The sequence below is a fragment of the Molossus molossus genome, unplaced genomic scaffold (assembly GCF_014108415.1).
Source record: "Molossus molossus isolate mMolMol1 unplaced genomic scaffold, mMolMol1.p scaffold_m16_p_1, whole genome shotgun sequence".
NCBI lineage: Eukaryota > Metazoa > Chordata > Mammalia > Chiroptera > Molossidae > Molossus > Molossus molossus.
Window position 1 is genome coordinate 127116046 of NW_023425344.1, and position 21093 is coordinate 127137138.

A 21093-nucleotide genomic window follows, 5' to 3' on the forward strand; every position below is an offset into this window, starting at 1 on the left:
CTTTTCATACATACTTAATTTTAATTACACAAATGTGTCTACATAAGTAAAAACAGGTAAACAGACTAATTTTATCAATTTTTTAACACATGCATTCGGTAAACCTCCTTTATTATAATGGACTTTTGGTTTTAACAGACACTCCCTCACTTGAACAGTATGTTATATCAAGATTTTACTGTATAAAGTATTTTTCTTAAATCAGAAAATTTTTATGCGTGCCCCAAAATGGATCGTGTAGCATGGAACATAAGAGGATTGGCCTTGGGGGAACAGCCATTTTGAATTCTTAATAAATATCAAAATAGGATATTTCTAGCCATTTATTTTTTTACCATATTTACACATTTTTGTTGTTATTTTCCACTTGAAAAAGTCATAGCAGTGACCTGGAATGTCTTTTCTTGACACTATCAATAATATTTTGTATAGTATTAAAACATACATTTGACATCAAGCTCACTCTTTGACTAAAATAAAATATTAGCAGTAGTTTCAATAACAGGGTTATTATGAATGCTAACATTATGATTATGTAACCAGTCAATTCAGTCTGTTTAAAGGAAAGCCTTCAGCTTCAGTATACATTGTCCCCATGGACTGGAAACCATATCCATTGCAGACCACCTTTGAATATAAAAATAGTTTGGAGCCCAGGCCGGTTTGGCTCAGCGGTTAGAGCGTTGGCCTGCGGTCCGGAGAGACCAGGGTTCGGTTCCCGCTAAGGGCATGTACCTTGGTTGCAGTTTGTCCCCGGCCCTAGTTGGGTTGTGTGGGTGGCACCACTCGATGTGTCCCTTTCATGGCGATGTGTTTCTCTCTCTCTCCCTCCCTCCCTCCCACTCTATCTGAACAAAATATCGAAAAATGTCCTCAGGTGAGGATAAAAAAATAAAATAAGGGGACAGGGCAGGGAGGGAGAGGGAGGAGGGAATCAATGGGGGGAAAAGAAGAAACATCTGTAACAAAAATTAATTAATAAATAAAAAATAAAATAAAAATATTAAAAAATATATTGTTTGGAGGTTGGACATCAATAGCAAATTTTCAGGGGTTCTGAAAACTGAGGTGTGACCCTCATTGTAGTTGTTCTGCAGCACTCTCTTGGGGAAGGTAGAATAATGGAGGTGATATTCTACCTGTTTGATTTGGAGAGAACATTGTAGAGAAGTTTAGAATGTAAAATAGAAGTGAAAAATGGTTTTTGGTAGTAAGTGTTAAATTCTTTGGCAGAGTAATCAATGTTTTTGTCCTCCCACACACTCCCATTTTTAAAAAAATCAAATAAGTGTAGTTTTAGAATAGAATGCGTAGAAAACATCTTTTTGAACTTTCCTCCAGTTGCTGAAATCTCTTCTATAATGCCACCTAGTTCTTTCTTATCTTTTTCTCCTTTCATGGTCTTGCTCTTGGTTCTTCAATTATTATTTCCACCCCACATTTTAGTATAAAAGCTTCTTAATTCATATTTCATGCCAGCTTTGTGTGTGTGTGTGTGTGTGTATGTTTGGGGGGGGGGGTGTCTTTTATTTCAAGTGTTCTGAAAAAGCTGAGTTTTTCCATTGCCAAGAGCCCATCATTCTAATGTTTAAAGTCATAGTCCAGAAAAGCAGACCATTATTCGACACCATCTGTATCACTAGCTGTTCATTTTCTACATCTTTCTTCCTTTTCCAAAGTCAAAATATTCAACTAAAATAAAAAACAAAAATAATATTTATATCCCCCAAATTATCAAATTCTACAGAGGACTTTGCATTACCTGGAAGTACAGTCCTCACTTATTTTTGTTACTTTGTATTTTACTTAAAATTTATCAATAGAAATTGGTAGTGGTCAGTGGATTGGCTAAGTTTAGTGAAATTTTCCATTACTGATGTCTTGTTTTAAATTACTTATTTTAAATTCTGTTTTATGAAGATAGATTCTGAAGACTATGTCACCCTGTTTGTAATTATTATGTTTAATCCTTTGTCTTCCAAAGTGAATTCTAAATTACTCAAGAATATTTGTTTCTGTCATTAGATATTTCTAGTACTGTGGGTAATTCTTTATGAATAGGAAGCAATAAAGGATAGTTTTTCACATGGTTAACTATTTGTTCAATCACTCTGTCATTCATACTCAACAAATATTTAATGACTCTTCTTTAGGCTGTGCCCACAGAGGGGAATACTTGATTACTGATGAATAAGAACTAATGCTATAATTTTTCTTTTGTATTCTTCTGTTTATACCTGTTGAACAATTCATTGAACTCTACTAAAAAGTCTGAACCAATCCTTTTTAGTAAAGTTGTCAGAGCTGCTAGAATGGCATTCAGTGTTAAGTCTTATGATAAATAGCACTGTAGATATATCGTAGTTGCTCTAAAGTTTGATTTATACAATGTACTTATTAGGATACTTGTAGCTGCATTCAATAGAAAATCCAACTCAAACTAGTAAATACAGTCTTATGTAACTGAATTCTAGAGTTAGTTGGGCAATTTCAGGGATTATTGATTCCACAGTCTTAGCTTTGTTATCAAAAACCCAACAGCTTGATTTCTCTTTGGCTATACTGTCCACAGTCAAGAGGGTAATTGCAGAGCTCAGAGGCATTTTAATTTCCTGTTCATATCCAATAGAAGGGAATTAGCCATCTTCTCAAGCACGGAATATGTTCGTTCAGGCTAATGGGGCCATTCTGGGACTAATAGTATTGGGCTAATAACATCAATAAGTTAGGCTCATGTAAACTTAATAATGAATTTATCCCTTGGAGCTAGACTGCATTCCTGAACACAGTCAGAATTCCATTAGGAAGATGAAAGGACAAAATGGATTTTGGATAAGCAACCAGCAGAGATCAGCAGTAGCATTGCTTCTCAGTGGTGGGGTGGCGGGAAGACCATTGACCGTGTGGTTTAGAGTCAGCTTTTGACAATAAAATGTTTGTGATGACTAGATAGAAATATTATTTATGGCATAAGGTACAGAACTTTGAGTTTCAATTGAAACCTAAAGTCATTAACATATGTGAGTGCCCAATTTTTTCTAAACTTCTTGGTGACTCAGTCCTAACAGGATACCTTAAAGAATTGAGTAGCTTAATTTGTAACATGGGCTAGAATTTTAATTGAGCTTTATTTGCATTTGTTGAAAACAAGGTAATTAGGTATGTCTTAATTGTAGAATGAGTGTGCTGCATTAAAGAGAAATAAGCCACTTCACAGTATACCTTATTTAAAAAGAGAAACTTGAAAGTATCTATTTTTAAAGGTAATTGCATGTGAAAATAGTTCAGTATATACAGTTGGTTAAAATAGGCATAAATGTTCATCAAAATAGAAATTTCTATTTGTTTGGAAGGAGATAATCATATTTCCTTTTGTAGGCTGTCTGCAAAAGGAAAGTTAATAATCTGTAAAGATGAGCAAAATTTAAGGTAAAAATTGTATTTAAAATAGTAAATTATCTAAATGTAGGTTTATGGTTAGTTCTTGTGCTATAATTCTGTGTGAACACATAGATCAAACCATTTGCTACTAACATTCCTAGTACTTTTCTTACTTGAAAAATTAATTATATGTTTTTCTTATTTTATTAGTTTTGAGTTGTACCTTATTATAAAGCTAGTATTAAATGTACAAAGATTGATTTTAAAACTTTAAAATAACCTGACTAGTATATCAGTGACCTTGAGTGTTAAGCATGTGCAGCCAATTTATTTAATTAAAAAAAAATTTTTGTTCTTTATTGATTTTAGAGAGGAAGGGAGAGGGATAGAGAGATAGAAACATTGATGAGAGAGAACATCGATTGGCTGCCTGCTGTATTCCCCACACTGGGGATCAGGCCCACAACCTGGGCATGTGCCCTGACCAGGAATCAAACTGGCGACCTCTTGGTGCATGGGTTGACGCTCAACCACTGAGCCACACTGGCCGGGCAATTTATTTAATTTTCTTTAAACCACAGTAATCTTGCATAGGGATAAAGTTATTCTTATTTTTCCGTATCAAATAATTTTAGAGTTTGAAGCATATATAACGTGATACTTTAAAAGAACATCTTATGTTTGTGCATATGAAGCTACATGTTGCTAAATGTTTTTAATTAGTTGACATCAAAGGGATTAATAAAATCAGTACACCCCCAGAAGAATTTCTGTGATAATATATTATCTAAATTAGAATGTTCAATATAAAGAATTCTCAAATGTCCAGGTATCATCTTAAATAGTTTACTTCCTTGGGGCAGGAATCTGAGTTGAGCTAGGATTTTTTATTTTATAAAATGAGTTCACAAAATCCAAAGTTAATAAATGATTTAATACTAATTTACTGCTTCACACAATTTAAAAAATAAGTAGTATTACATACACCAGGAAATTATTGTGATTATGAAAAGAATTGGCAACAAATGTGATTTCAGTATACAGTTAGTTGTAAAGGCTTTGCCTTTATTCTGTTACTGAGCCAAGAGCAGACATATGCCCCTGTACTTCTGCCAACCATCAGGCAGAGAACTAACAGAATCACAAACACTTCCATTCATGAGTTATGGTGATGGCTGCTGTGGAAGACAAAGTTATTTACATTTACTGGGCTCATTTGTTTGTTTATAGTTTCAGACATTTAAAGAGGCTTGTGTAATCCATTAGATGACAAATACAGCACTAACAATAATAGCATAAAACTATACCAGAAACTGATGAGAGGCAAAGCAACTACAGTTGACCCTTGAACATCATAGGTTTCAACTGTGTAGGTCCACTTACATGTGTATATTTTTCAGTAAATGAGTACAGTACTATAAATGTATTTTCTCTTTTGATTTTCTTAATGACATTTTCTTTTCTTTAGCTTACTTTATTGTAAGAACACAAAGTATAATACACATAATAATATACAAAAGGTGTTAATTGACTGCTTATGTTATCAGTAAGACTTCAGTCAAATGTAGGCTGTTAGCACTTAAGTTTGTGGGGAGTTAAAAGTTACATGTGGATTTTCAACCTGGTGGAGGTTGGCATCTCTAAACCCTGTGTTGTTCAAAGATCAACTATATAATTGGCCTTCTCAAGAAGTATTACTGTGGTTGGGGTCTGGTTAGTTTTTCAGGCTTGATTAGAGGAAAGTAGGCATTGTTCTGAAACTAGAGGAATGGTGATATCCAGAATTGGATAAATGCTTGTTTGGTTAGAATAAAGTCATGAGTCAGGGTTACCAGTAATCTTTCATTTAAACAACCATTTATGAGCAGCTACTGTCTACCTGGCATTCCTTATTTTAGAAGCTTAGAGAATGAGAGACAGATATGTGAGAAGTACAATAATAAAATTTTGTACTATGGAAGTATAGGTAAAAGGAGTTTTGCATGTTGAGAATTTTAGAAAATCCACTACCATTCATCTAACTTGAGTATACCAACAGATGTAGGTTTGTAGCTCCTGGGAACTTTTGAGAATTGTTTTATTATGATTTAGTCAATTATCTCAAAGTTGAGGCCACACTTATTCCCCAAAGGGTTGAGGCAGTGGTTGGCAGTTTGGCAGTCAGAGCACAGTCATGTCAAAGGTATTGACAAGATGCTCCAGCCCTACTAAAACTATATTTACATTCTTTTGGTGGGGGGACTGTCATTTGAAATGGCTTCTCATAATTAGCAAGCTCTTGGTACACTAGGCCAGGATATTATTTTCCTTGTCTGTGTAGACCACAAAGAAATACAGCCTTAACTTAGCATTTATTTGCAAGGCTATGGATTTTCACTAGCAGTGGCCATCTGAAAGTTTTAACTGGCTTCCTCTAACATACCTGCACAATTCCTGTTTATGGATTAATTGACAAAAAGGAAAAGAAGCAAATTTTTAAAAATCTACCACATCCCTTGGGAGAAGAGAGTGGCTCGCAATTAGATGACCCAGTACAGAAGGAGGTCAGTCTTTCTGAAGTCATTTCTGCCATTGCTAGCCCGTCCTAGAGCCATTGCTCAATTGACCCAGCTTCTCGAGTGACTTCTTCATTGTGAGCCACAAGTCACAGCATTCAGTGACCACACAGGATTGAAAACAGGTTTCTGAGATATATTTCTGACTGATGTAATTATCTTCTGGCACACTATGTAATGACTGCATAATACATTACTGAAATACATGCTGTATGAAGCATGGAATCTAGCAATCACAGAGTTGACTAAAACTCCATGAAGGTCTTGCTAAAGTACAGCTGTACAAGGATATAATAGTAGAAAGATCCCTAGACTGGGAGTATGCTGGCCCCAGAGCTTTCTTTTTTCTCAGCATTTAGTGGAAGAAGTTGGTCTAAATGACCTCCAGAGTACCGCCTGGATTTAGACTTGGCGATGTTTTTACTCTTTGGTTGGACCTAGGGCATGACTTGCCAGAATGGGAAGTATGTTGGCTCATGTTTTTAACCAAATATGTCAATAAAAAGAATTCTACACCTTTCTTTTAGTATTATAGTAAATAGCTGACATTTAAAAAAATGTATTACTTGGCTGTAGTCATGTCATCATTTGAAAGTCTCTTCTCAGATGTGTGATGGTTTAGTAGCAGAACACTAAGATATTGAGTTTGTTTTAATGACTTATTATACTTTTTTTTTTTTTTTTTTACTTTTATTAGTCTTTATTTTATGCTGAATTTACTCCCAGGCCATAAGTTTCTGTTTCTTCAGTTCCTTCTGGGATATCTTTTTCTTCTGTGCAACCTCCTCCTGGTTTAAAAACAATCTGCTCTCTCAGTGAGGATCATCTCAGTTGGCAGGGAGATCTCATGTATGGGCTAATCCACCCATGAGCTCTGTAAGTTCTACACTGCATCTTGGGAACTTTATTAACCTGGATATGCTCAATGACCAGAAAATCTACGTCTCAACCCTGAAGTTCATCATTGCTCTCTGCATTTTTAAGCATGTGCAGCAAAAACCCAGCACTCTTTTGGGCCACTGACCCTGTGTCCAGCCCTTCTGTTTCGCCTGGGCACACGTACCAACCCCACCATTGTAGTGACAGAAAGGCACACATTGCTTCTGTAAACTGACAGCCTTCAGATACATGGTGGCTTTGCAGATATGCATACCCTTGATGGCCTGGGCAGTTTCCTGAGTGTTCTTAAAGTGAACATGAAGACTTGAACCTTTTGATTTGCATGATTTTGTGGGGTTTTCTGGGTCAAGTAAATAGCATACCATTTTCAGAGATCACCTCTGGCCACTTTCGGGAAAAGGCTATACTCTTGATATTGTGTATTGCTAACTTAAGTGCCCCTCACTGGTAGAGAGGCGACACTGAATTTCACTTGAAGATATATTAACTTCATTTAGATCTGTTCTTTCTGAAAGACTGAGAAGAGTAGAGGCCTAACTGTTCTATTTGGTTCTACATGAGAAGAAGTTTAATACTGATTCATACTTTATTTGTTAATACAAAAAAAAAAAAATGATGACCTCGGAATTCAAGGGGTAACTCAAAGCCTCAAACCATAGGCAATTAATCTCAGGAAAGGTGTTATAAGTATGGCAGTTAATATGTGCATCTGTTGCTTTCCACAGAATATAGAAATTCTGAAAGCTTTTATAGTAGGTGTAAACCCACTCTAGTAACTTGTCATTCTTTTGAATGCAGATACTTTTACCTACAAAGTTCAGAGGTGTATGAGGTTTTTTTAAAAAATTATTTTAATTTGTTTTTGTTACAAATGTTTCTCCTTTTCCCCCCCATTGACACCCTCCTTCCCATCCCCCCACCCCACCCCCAGCTTTGTTGTCTATGTCCATTGGTTATGAGTCCATACATGTAAGTTCTGTGGTTTATCTCTTCCACCCCAACACCCCCACTTCTGAGGTTTGTCAGTCTGTACCCTACCTCTATGTCTCTTAGTCAGTTTTGTTTATCAGTTTGTTTAGTTCATTATATTCCATAAAGAAGTGAGATCATGTGATATTTGTCTTTCTCTGCTTGGCTTGTTTCACTTAGCATAATACTCTCCAGGTCCCTCCATGTCATCTCAAATGATAAGAGATCTTTCTTTCTTACAGTTGCATAGTATTCCATTGTGTATATGTACCACAGCTTTTTTATCCATTCATTTACTGATGGACACTTGGGCTGTTTCCAGATCTTAGCTATTGTAAATAGTGCTGCTGTGAACATAGGGGTACATATATTCTTTCTGATTGGTGTTTCAGGCTTCTTGGGATATATTCCTAGAAGTGGGATCACTGGGTCAAATGGCAGATTAATTTTTGGTTTTCTAAGGAAACACCATAGTATTTTCCATAGTGGCTGGACCAGTCTGCATTCCCACTAGCAGTGTACTAGAGTCCCCTTTTCTCCACACTCTCGCCAACACTTGTTGTTTGATGATTTGTTGATGGCAGCCATTCGGACAGGTGTGACGTGATACCTTATAGTTGTTTTATTGTATCTCTCTGATGATTAGTGACGTTGAGCATTTTTTCATGTCTCCTAGCCATTTGTATGTCCTGTTTGGAGACAGATTTATTTATGTCCTCTGCCCTAATTTTTTGATTGGGTTCCTGGTCTTTCTTTTGTTGAGTTGTATGAGTACTCTATATATTTTGGAAATTAATCTATTTGATGCATCATTAGCAATTATTATCTCCCATATAGTGGGTTCCCTTTCCGTTTTGATGATTATTTCTTTTGCTGTGTAAAACCTTTTTAGTTTGGTGTAATTCCATGTGTTCATTTTTTCCTTTGTTTCTCTCGGCTTAGGTGTATCAGTGAAAATTCTGCGTATGATGTATAAAATTTTGTTGCCTACATTTTCTTCTAGAATTTTTATGGATTCACGAGTTACATTTAAGTCTTTTATCCATTTTGAGTTTATTCTTGTGTATGGTGTAAGTTGGTGATCTAGCTTCATTTTTTTTGCAAGTAGCTGTCCAATTTTCCCAACACCATTGAAGAGACTGTCTTGACTCCACTGTATGCTCTTGCCACCTCTGTCAAATATTAATTGAGTATAATGTCTTGGGTCAATTTCCGGGTTTTCTGCTCTGTTTCATTGATCTATCTGCCTGTTCTTGTGCCAGTACCAGGCTGTTCTGATTACGGTGGCTTTATAGTATAACCTGGTAATGTGATCTCTCATACTTTTTTCTTTTTTTCCAAGATTGCTGTGGCTATTCGGGGTCTTTTCAGTTTCATATAAACTTTTGGAGTGTTTGTTCTAGTTTTGTGAAATATGTCATTGGTATTTTCATCGGGATTGCATTGAATCTATAAATTGCTTTGGGTAGTATGGGCATTTTAATGATGTTAATTCTTATCCATGAACAAGTATGTGCTTCCACTTTTTTATATCTTCCTCTATTTCTTTTATCAATGACCTGTAGTTTTCTGCAAAGTGGTCCTTTCTTTCTTTGGTTAAGTTTATTCCTAGGTATCTTATTTTTTTGCCATGATGATAAATGGGATTGTCTTTTTAGTTTCTCTTTCTGTGAGTTTATCATTGGTTATAAGAATGCCATCGATTTCTTGACATTAATTTTTTATCCCGCTGCTTTGCCAAAGTCATTTATTAAGTCTAGTAGATTTTTGATGGAGTCTTTAGGGTTTTCTATTTACAATATCATGTCATCTGCAAATAATGACAGTTTCACTTCCTCCTTTCCAATTTGGATCCCTTTTATTTTTTCTCCATGTCTAATTGCTGTGGCTAACGCTTCCAGTATTATGTTGAATAAGAGTGGTGAAAGTGGGCATCCCTGTCTTGTTCCCTTTCTTAAGGGAAATGCTTTTAGTTCTTACCCACTGAGCATGATGTTGGCTATAAGTTTTTCATATATGACTTTTATTATGTTGAGATATTATTCCTCTGTTCTCACATTGCTGAGTATGTTTATCAGAAATGGGTACTGAATTGTGTCAAATGCTTTTTCAGCATCTATTGAGATGATCATGTTTCATTTTGTTTATGTGGTGTATCACTTTAATTGATTTGCTAATATTGTACCATCCTTGCATCGCTGGGATGAATCCCATTTGGTCATGATGAATAATTTTTTTGATGTATTGCTGGATCCAATTTGTGTTAATATTTTGTTAAGGATTTTGGCATCTGTGTTTATCAGGGATATTGGCATGTAGTTTTCTTTCTTTGTAGTGTCTTTATCCAGTTTTGGAATTAGGATTATGTTGGCCTCATAAAATGAGTTTCAAAGTGTTCTGTCTTCTTGGATTTTTTGGAATGGTTTGAGGAGAATGGGTATTAGCTCCTCTTTGAATGTTCGGTAAAACTCACCCATGAATCCATCCGGGCCTGGGCTTTTGTTTGCTGGGAGTGTCTTAGTTACAGCTTCAATTTTCATTGTTCTTGTTGGTCTGTTTAAGTTTTCTATCTCTTCCTGGTTCAGTTTTGGGAAGCTGTGTGTTTTTAGAAATTTGTCCATTTCTCCTAGATTGTTCAATTTGTTGGTGTATAATTGTTCATAGTATGTTTCATGATCTTTTGTGTTACTGGTGCCAATTGTTACTTCTTCTCTTTTGTTTCTGATTTTGTTTATTTGGTTCCTCTCTTTTTGTTTCTTGGTGAGTCTGGCTAAAGGTGCATAGATCTTGTTTATCTTTTCAAAGAACCAGCTTTTTGTTTCATTTATCTTTTGAATTGTTTTCTTGATCTCTACATCCCTGTGTTTATTTCTGCTTTGACCTTTACTATTTTCTTTCTCCTGCTAGCTCTGGGTTTTTCTTTTTGTTTACTTTCTAGTTTATTAAGTTATAGGGTTAGAAGGTCAATTAGGAATTTTTCTTGTTTCTTGAGGTAGGCCTGTAGAGCTATGAACTTCCCTCTCAGGATTGCTTTCACTGTGTCCCATAGATTTTGTGTTGTTGTTTGTTTGTTTTTATTGGTTTCCAGGAAGTTTTTAACTTCTTTCTTGATCTGGTTAGTAACCCATTTGTTGTTTAAAGCATGCTATTCAGCCTTCAAGTGTTTGAATGTTTTTGTGTGTTTTTATTATAATTGAGTTCTAGTTTCATGCCACTGTGATCTGAGAAGATGTTTGATATGATTTCAGTCTTCTTGAATCTGTAGATACTTGCTTTGTGTCCTAACATGTGGTCTGTCTTTGACAATGGCCCATGTGCACTTGAGAAGAATGTATATTCTGCAGCTTTGGGGTGAAATGTTCTGTAAATATCAATGAAGTCCAACTGATCTAGTTTGTCTTGTAAGGACTCTATGTCCCTGTTAATTTCTTGTCTAGAAGATCTATCCAGTGGTGTCAGTGGCATGTTAAAGTCACCCACTGTGATCGTATTGCTATTGATCTCTCCCTTGAAGTCCTCCAGAAGTTTTTAAATATATTTTGTTGCTCCCATATTTGATGCGTATATGTTTACCAGGGTTATATCCTCTTGTTGGATTGATCCTTTTAATATTATGTTGTGACCATCTCTGTCTTTTACAATGGCCCTCGTTTTGAAGTCTATCTTGTCAGATATGAGTATTACTATACCAGCTTTTTTTTCATTTCCATTTGCTTGGAAAATGATTTTTCATTCCTTCACTTTTATCCTGTGTGAGTCTTTTGTTGTGAGGTGGGTCTCTTGTTTCTTATCCAATCAGCTACCCTATGCCTTTTGATTGGAACCTTTAAGCCATTTACATTTAAGGTTATTATTGATAGATAGTTATTAGTTGTCATTTTTATTTTATGTCTGTGTTCTTCTCTCTTTGTTTCTTCTTCTTCTTCCAACAGTCCCTTCAGCATTTCTTGCAGTGCTGGTTTGGTGGTGGTAAATTCCTTTAGTTTTTTTTTTTGTTTTGTTTTTTGTTTTTGTTTGTTTTTGTTTTTTTTTTATCCACAAAGCTCTTTATTTCTTCATCAATTTTGAATGGTAGCCTTGCTGGATAGAGTAGTCTTGGATTCAGACCCTTGTCTTGCATTACTCTGTACACTTCATGCCATTCCCTTGTGGCCTGCAGTGTTTCTATTTAGAAATCACTTGACAGTCTAACGGAAGCTTCCTTGTAGGTAACTTTCTGTCTCTCTTGCTTTGTTTAAGATTTTTTTTTTTTGTCTTTAATGTTTGCCAGTTTTTATTATGATGTGTCTAGCTGTGGGTCTTCTGGGGTTCATCTTGCTTGGGACTCTCTGTGTTTTCTGGACTTGCGTGACTTTTTTATTCACCAGTTTAGGGAAGTTTTGTGTCATTATTTCTTCATACAGGTTCTCTATTCCTTTCTTTTATTCTTCTCCTTCCGGTACCCCTATAATGTGAACGTTGTTATGTTTTGTACTGTCCCAGAGCTCCTTTAAACTCTCCTCCTGCTTTTTAAACTTTTTTTCCAATTTCTGCTGTATTTGGGTGTTTTTCTTTACCTTGTCTTCTAAGTCACTGATTCGGTCATCAACTTCTTCTAATCTACTGTTGAACCCTTCTAAGGTATTTTTCATAACAGCTATGTCATTCTTTATTTCCTCTTGATTTTTTTGCATAGAGTCTACCTCTTTATGCATAGCTTCTACCTCTTTTTTTAAGCTGAAGTAGTTTCCAGTAAGGTCTTCATAATTCTTATTAAGTTGCTTGTAGTTTTTACCAAATTGTTTGAGCACCCTTAAAATCATTGCCTTGAATCCTTTATCTGACAAGTTGCTTTCTTTCATTTCCTGTAGTTCCTTTTTCAGTGATTCTTCTTTTTCTTTTCTTTGGGTGTTGTTTCTTTGTTTCTCCATTTTAGCCATCTAGTAGCTCTATACCCGGTGAGAGATGTTTGGATGTGTAGGCAGCTCAGTGTATATCGAATAAGGCTACTGTGCCTCCCAGACTGTTCTGTTGTGTGTGGCCTCTTGCCTGCTGTGGGTCCTGGAGGATTGACTACTGGAGGCTGGTATTGGTGTGTCCTGGTAGGTGCTGCTGCTGGATTGCGTGGGCCCCTTTGAAGCTGTGTCCCCCGCTGGTCACTGGTGCCATCTGTAGCTGTATTGCTCAGGCCCTGCTGGAGCCGCACTCCCTGTCCACATCTTGGGCGGCTGGGTCACATGTCCCTCTGGATCCCCAGCTCCGCACTGCTCTTGTGGGGCGCTGTGTTGCACCTACCTCTATGGATCCCTGGCTCCCCACTGCTCTTGTGGGCTGCTGGGTCACACAGGCTTCTGTGGATCCCCAGCTTCCCACAGCTCTTGTGGGCAGCTGTGTTGCACAGTCTCCTGTGGAGCCCCACATCCTGTCGCTGGTGGCTGGAGAGTGCTGCTGCCAAGTGGGGCTCAGCTCCTGCTCAGCTTTTGTTGGGGCTGGTTCTCTGCTGCTTGTCTGTGCTTCTGTTGCCTGGGGATGGATGTCTGCTCCCCAGCCTCTGTTGCTGGGGGTATATCTGGACTCTGATCAGGCTGCTACTGTGGGGAATGGTGCTGGGCTCCTGGCCATTTGCAGTTTGTGCAACTGTCACCTTGACAGCTCCACTACTGTGCACTGGTCTGTGTTGACACGGGTCCACTGGTCTGTCCCATGGTGCCAGGTGCACTGGTGGGCTCAGGTTGCTGGGCCCTAGCTGCTCCCACTGCCTCCTCCCAGGGAAGACCCAGGATCTTCCAAAATGGTGGGACCTTCCCGTGGCACAGGGAGAAGCTCCCTGTAGAGCCTCTTACCGCAGTAGCCGGCTGATCCCCGTCCACAGCACAGGAACCTTCTGCTCTGTGTCTCTGTACTGCACAAGTTTGGTTGTCCACCCTCATGTCCACTCACTCTTTCACACATTAGCTCACTCTCTCATGCACTCACCTTCCCTCAGGTCCTGCCCACCACATTTTTTTCTATCCTTCAGAGGTGTATGAGGTTATTGAATCACACATTTTTATGGCTCCATCCACCTCTGTTTATCTGCCATTGTGTAGACTGCCATGCAAAATTATTTAGGATTAGAATGTGTAGTACTATTTGCTTATGATGTTGGTCTTATTTAATGACAACCTAAGGAAAAGTTGCAGAGGCTGTGACGATCCAGTCTTCTATGTGCAGAAATCACAAATGGACATGTTTGGGAGCCTGATGAAACACATTCTTATGCAGACATTGGTGTAGTAACTAAAGCAGCAGTTCTCAACCTGTGGGTTGAAACCCCTTTGGAGGTCGAATGACCCTTTCACAGGGGTCACCTAAGACATAACAGTAGCAAAATTAGTTATGAAGTAGCATCGAAAATAATTTTATGGTTGGGGGTCACAACAACATGAGGAACTTTATGAAAGAGTCATGACATTAGGATGGTTGAGAACCACTGAACTAGAGAATGGCACAGTTTGAACACATTACTGAGGGGCCAGAGTGCATCCACTTCATCCTTAACCCAGGATGAGAGGAAGAGCTTGCGGAAGGACTGCTTGTTTATCATCTTCAAATTTTGTAAAAAGGATCCTTACTGTACTGTGCTGTGATTAGGGCCAGCCAATTCCCACAGTAATACAGGATCTGTGTGAAGGAGGAAGCTGGGAAGCTGCTTCTCTCTGTCTGTTAGCACATCACCTTCACATAGGAATACATATGTGCATAAAAATCATCCAAATCATATAGTGTATTTTAATTTCATGCAAAAGTAAACAGCATTGCAACCCATGTTAATGTCAGTTCTGTACAGTAGAAAATGTGGGAAAATAAAATCCTCACATATATTTTAGCTTCCTTTTTTTTGTTTCTTTGGTTCACTGTATTCTTTATCTGTTTTTTTTTTGTTGTTGTTGTTTGTTTTTTGTCTTGTTTTTTTCTAAGTGGAAGAAGACACAGAAGAAAGCTCAAGATCAGGGAGAGAGTCTGTGTCCACAGCCAGTGACCAGCCTTCATATTCTCTGGAGAGACAAATGAATGGAAACCAAGAGAAAGGAGATAAGACTAATAGGAAAAAGGATAAAACTGGAAAAGAGAAGAAAAAAGATAGAGATAAGGAAAAGGATAAAATGAAAGCCAAGAGGGGAATGCTGAAGGGCCTGGGAGACATGTTCAGGTAAGTCTTGACCAACCCAAATTAGATCATTCCTCAACATATGTATGAGTTTAATTTAAAGAAATACTGAATCACAGATTCGACACATTATGTTTGAGGTCAAGCAGAATTATTTTCTAATTTCCAGTCTTAGCTACTTCATTTTTGCATTCTTAGCAATTCCACTTTCTTTATTTTAGACCATTTTAGCAGCCTTAAAGATGGTATCTTGCCAACTATGGAAATGCTGTTGAGAGGAAGGTGTGTTAGCATAAAAGTGACAGCCCCATGGAGACAAGGGCTGTTAAAGCAGTGTTTGTTCTTTTGTGAGTGGGAACAATGGTTCATTATTTAAATTTAACATAGAGCTCAAGTTAGCGTTAGCATTTAAAGGTTCATTAATAACAAGTCTAATAAAAAATGTTATAAATAGAGCTTCAATTAAGTTGTATTGATTAATTTAATGTGTGTTACTTCAATCTGTAAAGATTTCATTAAATATAGGCCCTGGCTATATTCTGGCAACAGTTTTTGTGTCTCTAAATTATATTCTAAGATTACTTAGCTTATCATTCTTTACAAATCATTGCTATACAATGAAAGTGACAAGTTTTTCAGAAGTTGCACTGCAATTCTTCTATAAATAAATGGTCATCAAAGGTGATTTATAATACGTAGGCATTTAATGTGCAATATAAAGATTACTTTTGATTGTTCTATAACTTAAACCCCTGAACTATTATGATGATGGTAAATTTTAAAACATACAGCATACTTACTCAACTCTTCAAAAAGTAGTTATCCTACATTGTGAATCCCTTCCTTTTACCTTTTTTAATTGACAATGTGAATGAGCTTTTATTTTCATCGAATTACTTTATTGATGAATCTGAGGTTGACCTCAATAACTCAGAGAGTTATAGGTATGTCAAGCCTGCAAAGTTGAGGACTTAGGGTCCAGCCTGCATGCTACACAATACAACAGATGTGTTTTGTAGATGACTGATTAAGTCAAGTGCATGGAAGAAGTAAGCTATAGATGGAGATAACAGAAAACCTGGACTATTAGCCCTGTCAGCCTTAATTCAGATACAACTGGATTTCCATCTCCAGTGCCTCACATTTGGATTTTCATAGTTTTACATTAGAGTTTTTATGGTTTATATACTGATGCTTCTGAATTGCATTTTAAGTCAGATCATCTTTTTTCATTATATTCCATGTCCAAGAACACTTGGGGTGAAATGGCCCTAATTTTCACTTTATCTCAGTTCTGTGTTAGCCAGGGGTTTTTCATTCCATATATGCAGACTGACAGTTCATAAACTGGCATCTATATAACACACAGAAATAAAGCTGTTGCTTATTAATAAAAATTTTAGAAATTTGTACTACTCTATTCTTTAAATTAGAGAATATGAGTGGGAAGCGTCTCCTGAGACTTACAGAACCTACTTGGAGCCCAGTCTCATTTCCAGGGTTTTTCCTGAAGTCTTATCAAAAGCTAATTGCCTGTTAGTTTTCATTCATCATCTAACAGTTATTTACCAGATACAGTGCTCTGTTCTCACGGAATAGCGAATAAACAAACTTTTAGTTTGTTTATTTTATAAATTAGGAATTATTTTAATTGTGTGTGTGTGTGTGTGTGTGTGTGTGTGTGTGTGTATAGTAACTTGTAACTCCAGAATAAAAGAGGCCTTATGGTAGAGTTTTCTTTTGGGGGGGAAGGGGGGCTGTGGGGAAAATGTATATCATTTCAAAGGGACCCTGAAGTACAACACAGCCCAACCCTCCTTTTGCTAAAAGTTCTGTGAAGTACTATAAGATGCTCTTTTCTAGATCAAATTCTATAGCTTATACCTATAACCAGCTTTGTGATGAAGAACTGGACCCATTTATACTTTGAAGGCCTGCATATTCTTAAAAATCAACTTCCATGTTTAGGTGCAGGGGCTGAAGGTTTTTTGTTTTGTTTTGTTTTGTTTTTGATAATTAAGTTTATATTTTTATATTCTTCCAATATTTAAGAATGGCTATTAGGAAAATCAGAGATGTCTATGCTTTTTGGGTACATAGCATATAAATGTTTTGTTAGAGTTAGTCCACATTGGCTTAATACGTTCTTTAAAATAAAGTCTCTCACTTCCCAATTATTTTATTACATTTTACTATAATCTCTGCTTCTTCAGTGATTGACACCACTTGTATGGCATGGTGCTGGCACTACATAGCAGCTCTTCTCCGTTCCACCTTTCGAGACATCACGCTGCTAGCATCAAGTCAGCCACTTTGGGAATACTTACATCATGGCAGTGTATGAATTCCACAGAACTGAGCTATTTCTCCCAGGGGAGCAGCACACCACTGTGGGGGAGGAAAAATAAATTTTCTGCTACCCTTCTAAGTTCTTCCAGCTGGACAAATGATCAGATTAACAAGAGAAAATGACCAAATGTATTATGTAGGCACATATGGGTGTTCCCTAAGAATATAGAACCTGCCATCTAACAGTGGGACACAGAGAGGACTTTGACTAAATGGCTCTCGGTAGGTTCCTCCCTGCCTATCTGGGAAGAGCTCTCTATCTAAATTCTTTTAGGCAGGTAGGAGGAAGATCAAAGGTTTTTCTTGAGTCTTTCACTCATTAAAAATAACTAGCTTTAAATAATATCTTTAAAAAAGGGCATATTATGGGGTGGCAATCTCAGCTTCCCCTCACCACCACATGGAGAATGTAAATATGTTTTAAGCAGAGTTCTATCTTGTCTACTCCCCTCGATCATGGCTGTCTGCTTTCTGACTGCAAACCAGTGCTTCGTCCCTTTGGGAAATGGTTGAAGCTTACCAAATACTGCCCCTTGGAAATGAGTTGAGAATAATTTATTAAACATAAAGTAAGTGTCTTATTGTTGGCTCTCACTCATTTCTTTTTTTTTTTATCCTCACCCGAGGACTATTTCCCATTTTTTTGTTCAGGTAGAGTGGGAGGGAGAGAGAGGAACAGAGAGAGAGAGAGAAACATTGATGTGAAGGGACACATCAAGTGGCTGCCACCCGCACGACCGACCAGGGCCGGGGACAAACTGCAACCGAGGTACATGCCCTTAGCCGGAACCGAACCTGGGTCTCTCAGGACCGCAGGCCGACGCTCCAACCGCTGAGCCAAACCGGCCAGGGCTCTCACTCATTTTTTTATACAATTATTATATCTCCTTAATATTGGAGAAGACTCTTAAAGCATTGTTAAGTTTTTCAAAACATTTTTTAACTGCCTTTCATGTCTACTGGATCTAATCATTTACTAATAGACTCTCAAGTTGATTCTTTTACGTGTTTTTAGTAACACAGGGAATATAGTACAATTTTAAAATTAGTAGCTTTATTTTATTTATTTTTTGTTCTTTTAAATAGGATGTGCTTTTCTTAGCAAGGTTGTTTTAAATAGCTTAATATAAATGTATATACATTTCTTAAAACAGTTTGTAAGGAGATTCAAGTATGGATTGCCCCAAGGTTGGCCTGAACTACACAGCAGGGATGTGTGTGTGAGTGTGTGTGCATGCGTGTGTGTGTGTGTGTGTTATGATTTTGTTTCTGTTTTTTGGTTCAGGTAACAGAAAGAAAAGAATAAGGGTAAGGGGCATTAGATATTGGGAGTCTAGCATATAAGATTTTTCTCTTTAGTTGCTTGAGAAAGTGATAATGTGTTTTCCTTCAAAGATAGGCTCCTAGGCCCTCCTCACCCCACAGCTCTCCAAAGAAAACAAAACCACGTGCTCTGTTCCCACCCCTATAGGGTACATGAGATTTTTCGTTAAGTTTGACAAGGGCCAAATAGATGGACCATATTTTTAAAATCCTTGCAGAGGAAACTGGCACATTGAGGAGGTATTTTAATTCATTGGTTTATACAAACAGCATTGTTTTGTTTTACACATTGAATGGTAGTCATAAAAGTGATTTAATTATCTTTGGTTTTAATTTTTAAAAAATTTGTTTTAATCCTCACCTGATTGTATGTTTTTATTGATTTGTTAGAGAGAGAGAGAGAGAGAGAGAGAGAGAGAGAGAGAGAGAGAGAAACATCATCCAGCCAGGGCAAAAATTATTTAATTATTGATAAACAACTCTAGGAAAGAATATTGTGTCATATGAATTCTGTTTCTAAACTATGGGGTATGTGAAGTACAAAATTGTCTTAATGCCGTTTTAAATCTATAAGGAATCAAATAACAAATATAAAATGTGTCATGTGTGTTTGAATTTCTCCTTGTACATACAGCATCTTCTTTTGCACGTAAGGAACTCCGATTGCCTTAAATAAAGTGGCTTTATATCTCAGCAAGCTGCATGTGCTCACCAAACTGGTAGCATGACTTGTTAATGAAATCATTCTAAGTGTAAAGTGCAGAGCAGGGGGATGGGCTGAAATTTTGAGTCTGTATATGTTTGATTCTCAGATACTTGGCTATTCAAATTTAATACTATAAAATATTTCTGAGAATCTTGCAGTTGTATGAAATTGTCACCAAAGAGGGACAGAGATCTATTGTGAAATGTTTTAAATATATTAATTCTTAAATGAATATAACAGCATTATTGAACAACATGTTTTTGCCTTAGTTTCCATCTCCAACTTGAAATAGTCAACAAGATATTAAGCATCTAAAATTACTTACTCCCCCTTTTTCAGTCCTGGAGTAAGTGTAGTTTGATATTGCTTTTCTGAAAAATTAGAGTTATTATCATTTGAATGTCCTAGAACTGTTTAAGACTGAACAGTGTAAGACTGAAGGTTCTTAGAATTGATCTCGTTCACATCTCAGGTTTATTTGTCCTATTGTCCATATGTGATGGCGGAGGGCCCATCACAGTCGAAGCTAAAGCAAAAGCAATGTTGCAATATTACCATTATTAAAATGGAATCGTCCAATTACATTTAAAATACTGACCTGAATCCCTGCAGCATTTTTTATTCAGTTCTGTAAAAAGAAATAGATAATTTAGTTTGAAACCTTGTTTGGTTGAAATCAGGTGTACTGCTTTCTTTCCCTTTTTAGGATATAGTAGTTTTCAGAACACAGTGCACATGATCAGATTTTAAAAGTTAATGTGGTAGTTGAATTACACCTTTTAGACTATTGAGAGAATGACAAACACGATTTACTGTTGCTTCTTTCCTTGCCTATGCTTACTAACTGTGTGCTATACCGTGTTTCTTGTTCAGCCTTGCCAAACTGAAGCCTGAGAAGAGATGAACAACAAACCAGATTCAAAAATGGCTTGAGAAGCACATGTTGCACAGTTGCTTTAAACAATAAATTTACTTTTAATGAATTCTTAGTGGCTGTTGACGAATTTTGTTTACGACATCAGCAGTTTTGATGGTTCAGTAATTTCCATATTAATCAATTTGGAATTTTTTGATCTTGATTTCAAGCTTGGGGGTTTAAATTACTGCTTGAAAAGGCAGAGTATTTTTTCCTATCATTTTTATTAGCCCCTTTTCATAGTGTAAAACCATAGTCTAGCTGCTGGCGTATTCAGAAATCATCAGCACACACCAATCAAATGTTAGAATCAATTTAGTTCTGTTGTGTAGCTCAGTGGCTAGGGACACTGGCAGGCAGTGGATGAACAGTTCAAAGGCAAGGAGGTATGTCCATTGAGATAGTCACCCATCAGTTGATTCTCAAGTGGGCCAGTTTGAAAGTGACTTTTAGGCAAAGAGAAGTGCCTTTGTGGGTCAAAGTTTAGACAAAAAGTAAGGGATTGAGAAAATAAACATCTGTGCTCGGGGATGGCTGAACCAGCAAGTTCTTCCTGTGGGAAAAAGTAGAGATACTTTGGCCTGTAATCCTGAGGTTTGCTGAGACCACAGACAGTGAAGTTATACATCCTTGTATAGAAATGTTTTTGGAGAGAGTCTGCCTGGTTAAGTGTTCCAATCACAGATCTAAGTGCTGGCCCAGGTGAATCGCACTGTCCTTACTGTAGAATGAAGCTTTCTACCTGGAAGAAGTCTTTGTTTTTCATGGCCCCTCAGGATTTCACACAAAGACTGTATTTAGCTAGCTCTATTTTTTGAAAATGTTAGGGTTGCTGCATTCCACTTAGAAATGAATGTGATGATGA

General features: G+C 37.0%; 1 protein-coding gene across 8 annotated transcripts in view; it reads left to right on the plus strand.

Moving 5' to 3' along the window:
• PARD3 (par-3 family cell polarity regulator) overlaps positions 1 to 21093 on the plus strand; it is an 823714-nt gene that overhangs the window by 551228 nt on the left and 251393 nt on the right. For 6 of the 8 annotated variants that reach the window (XM_036242174.1, XM_036242150.1, XM_036242158.1 and 3 more), the window contains one exon: positions 14745 to 14976. In XM_036242174.1, coding sequence (XP_036098067.1) covers positions 14745 to 14976 — 232 coding nt within the window. Of the gene's footprint in view, positions 1 to 14744; positions 14977 to 20185; positions 20296 to 21093 lie in introns of those variants that run through there. The other 2 variants (XM_036242176.1, XM_036242177.1) reach the window with 2 other exon arrangements.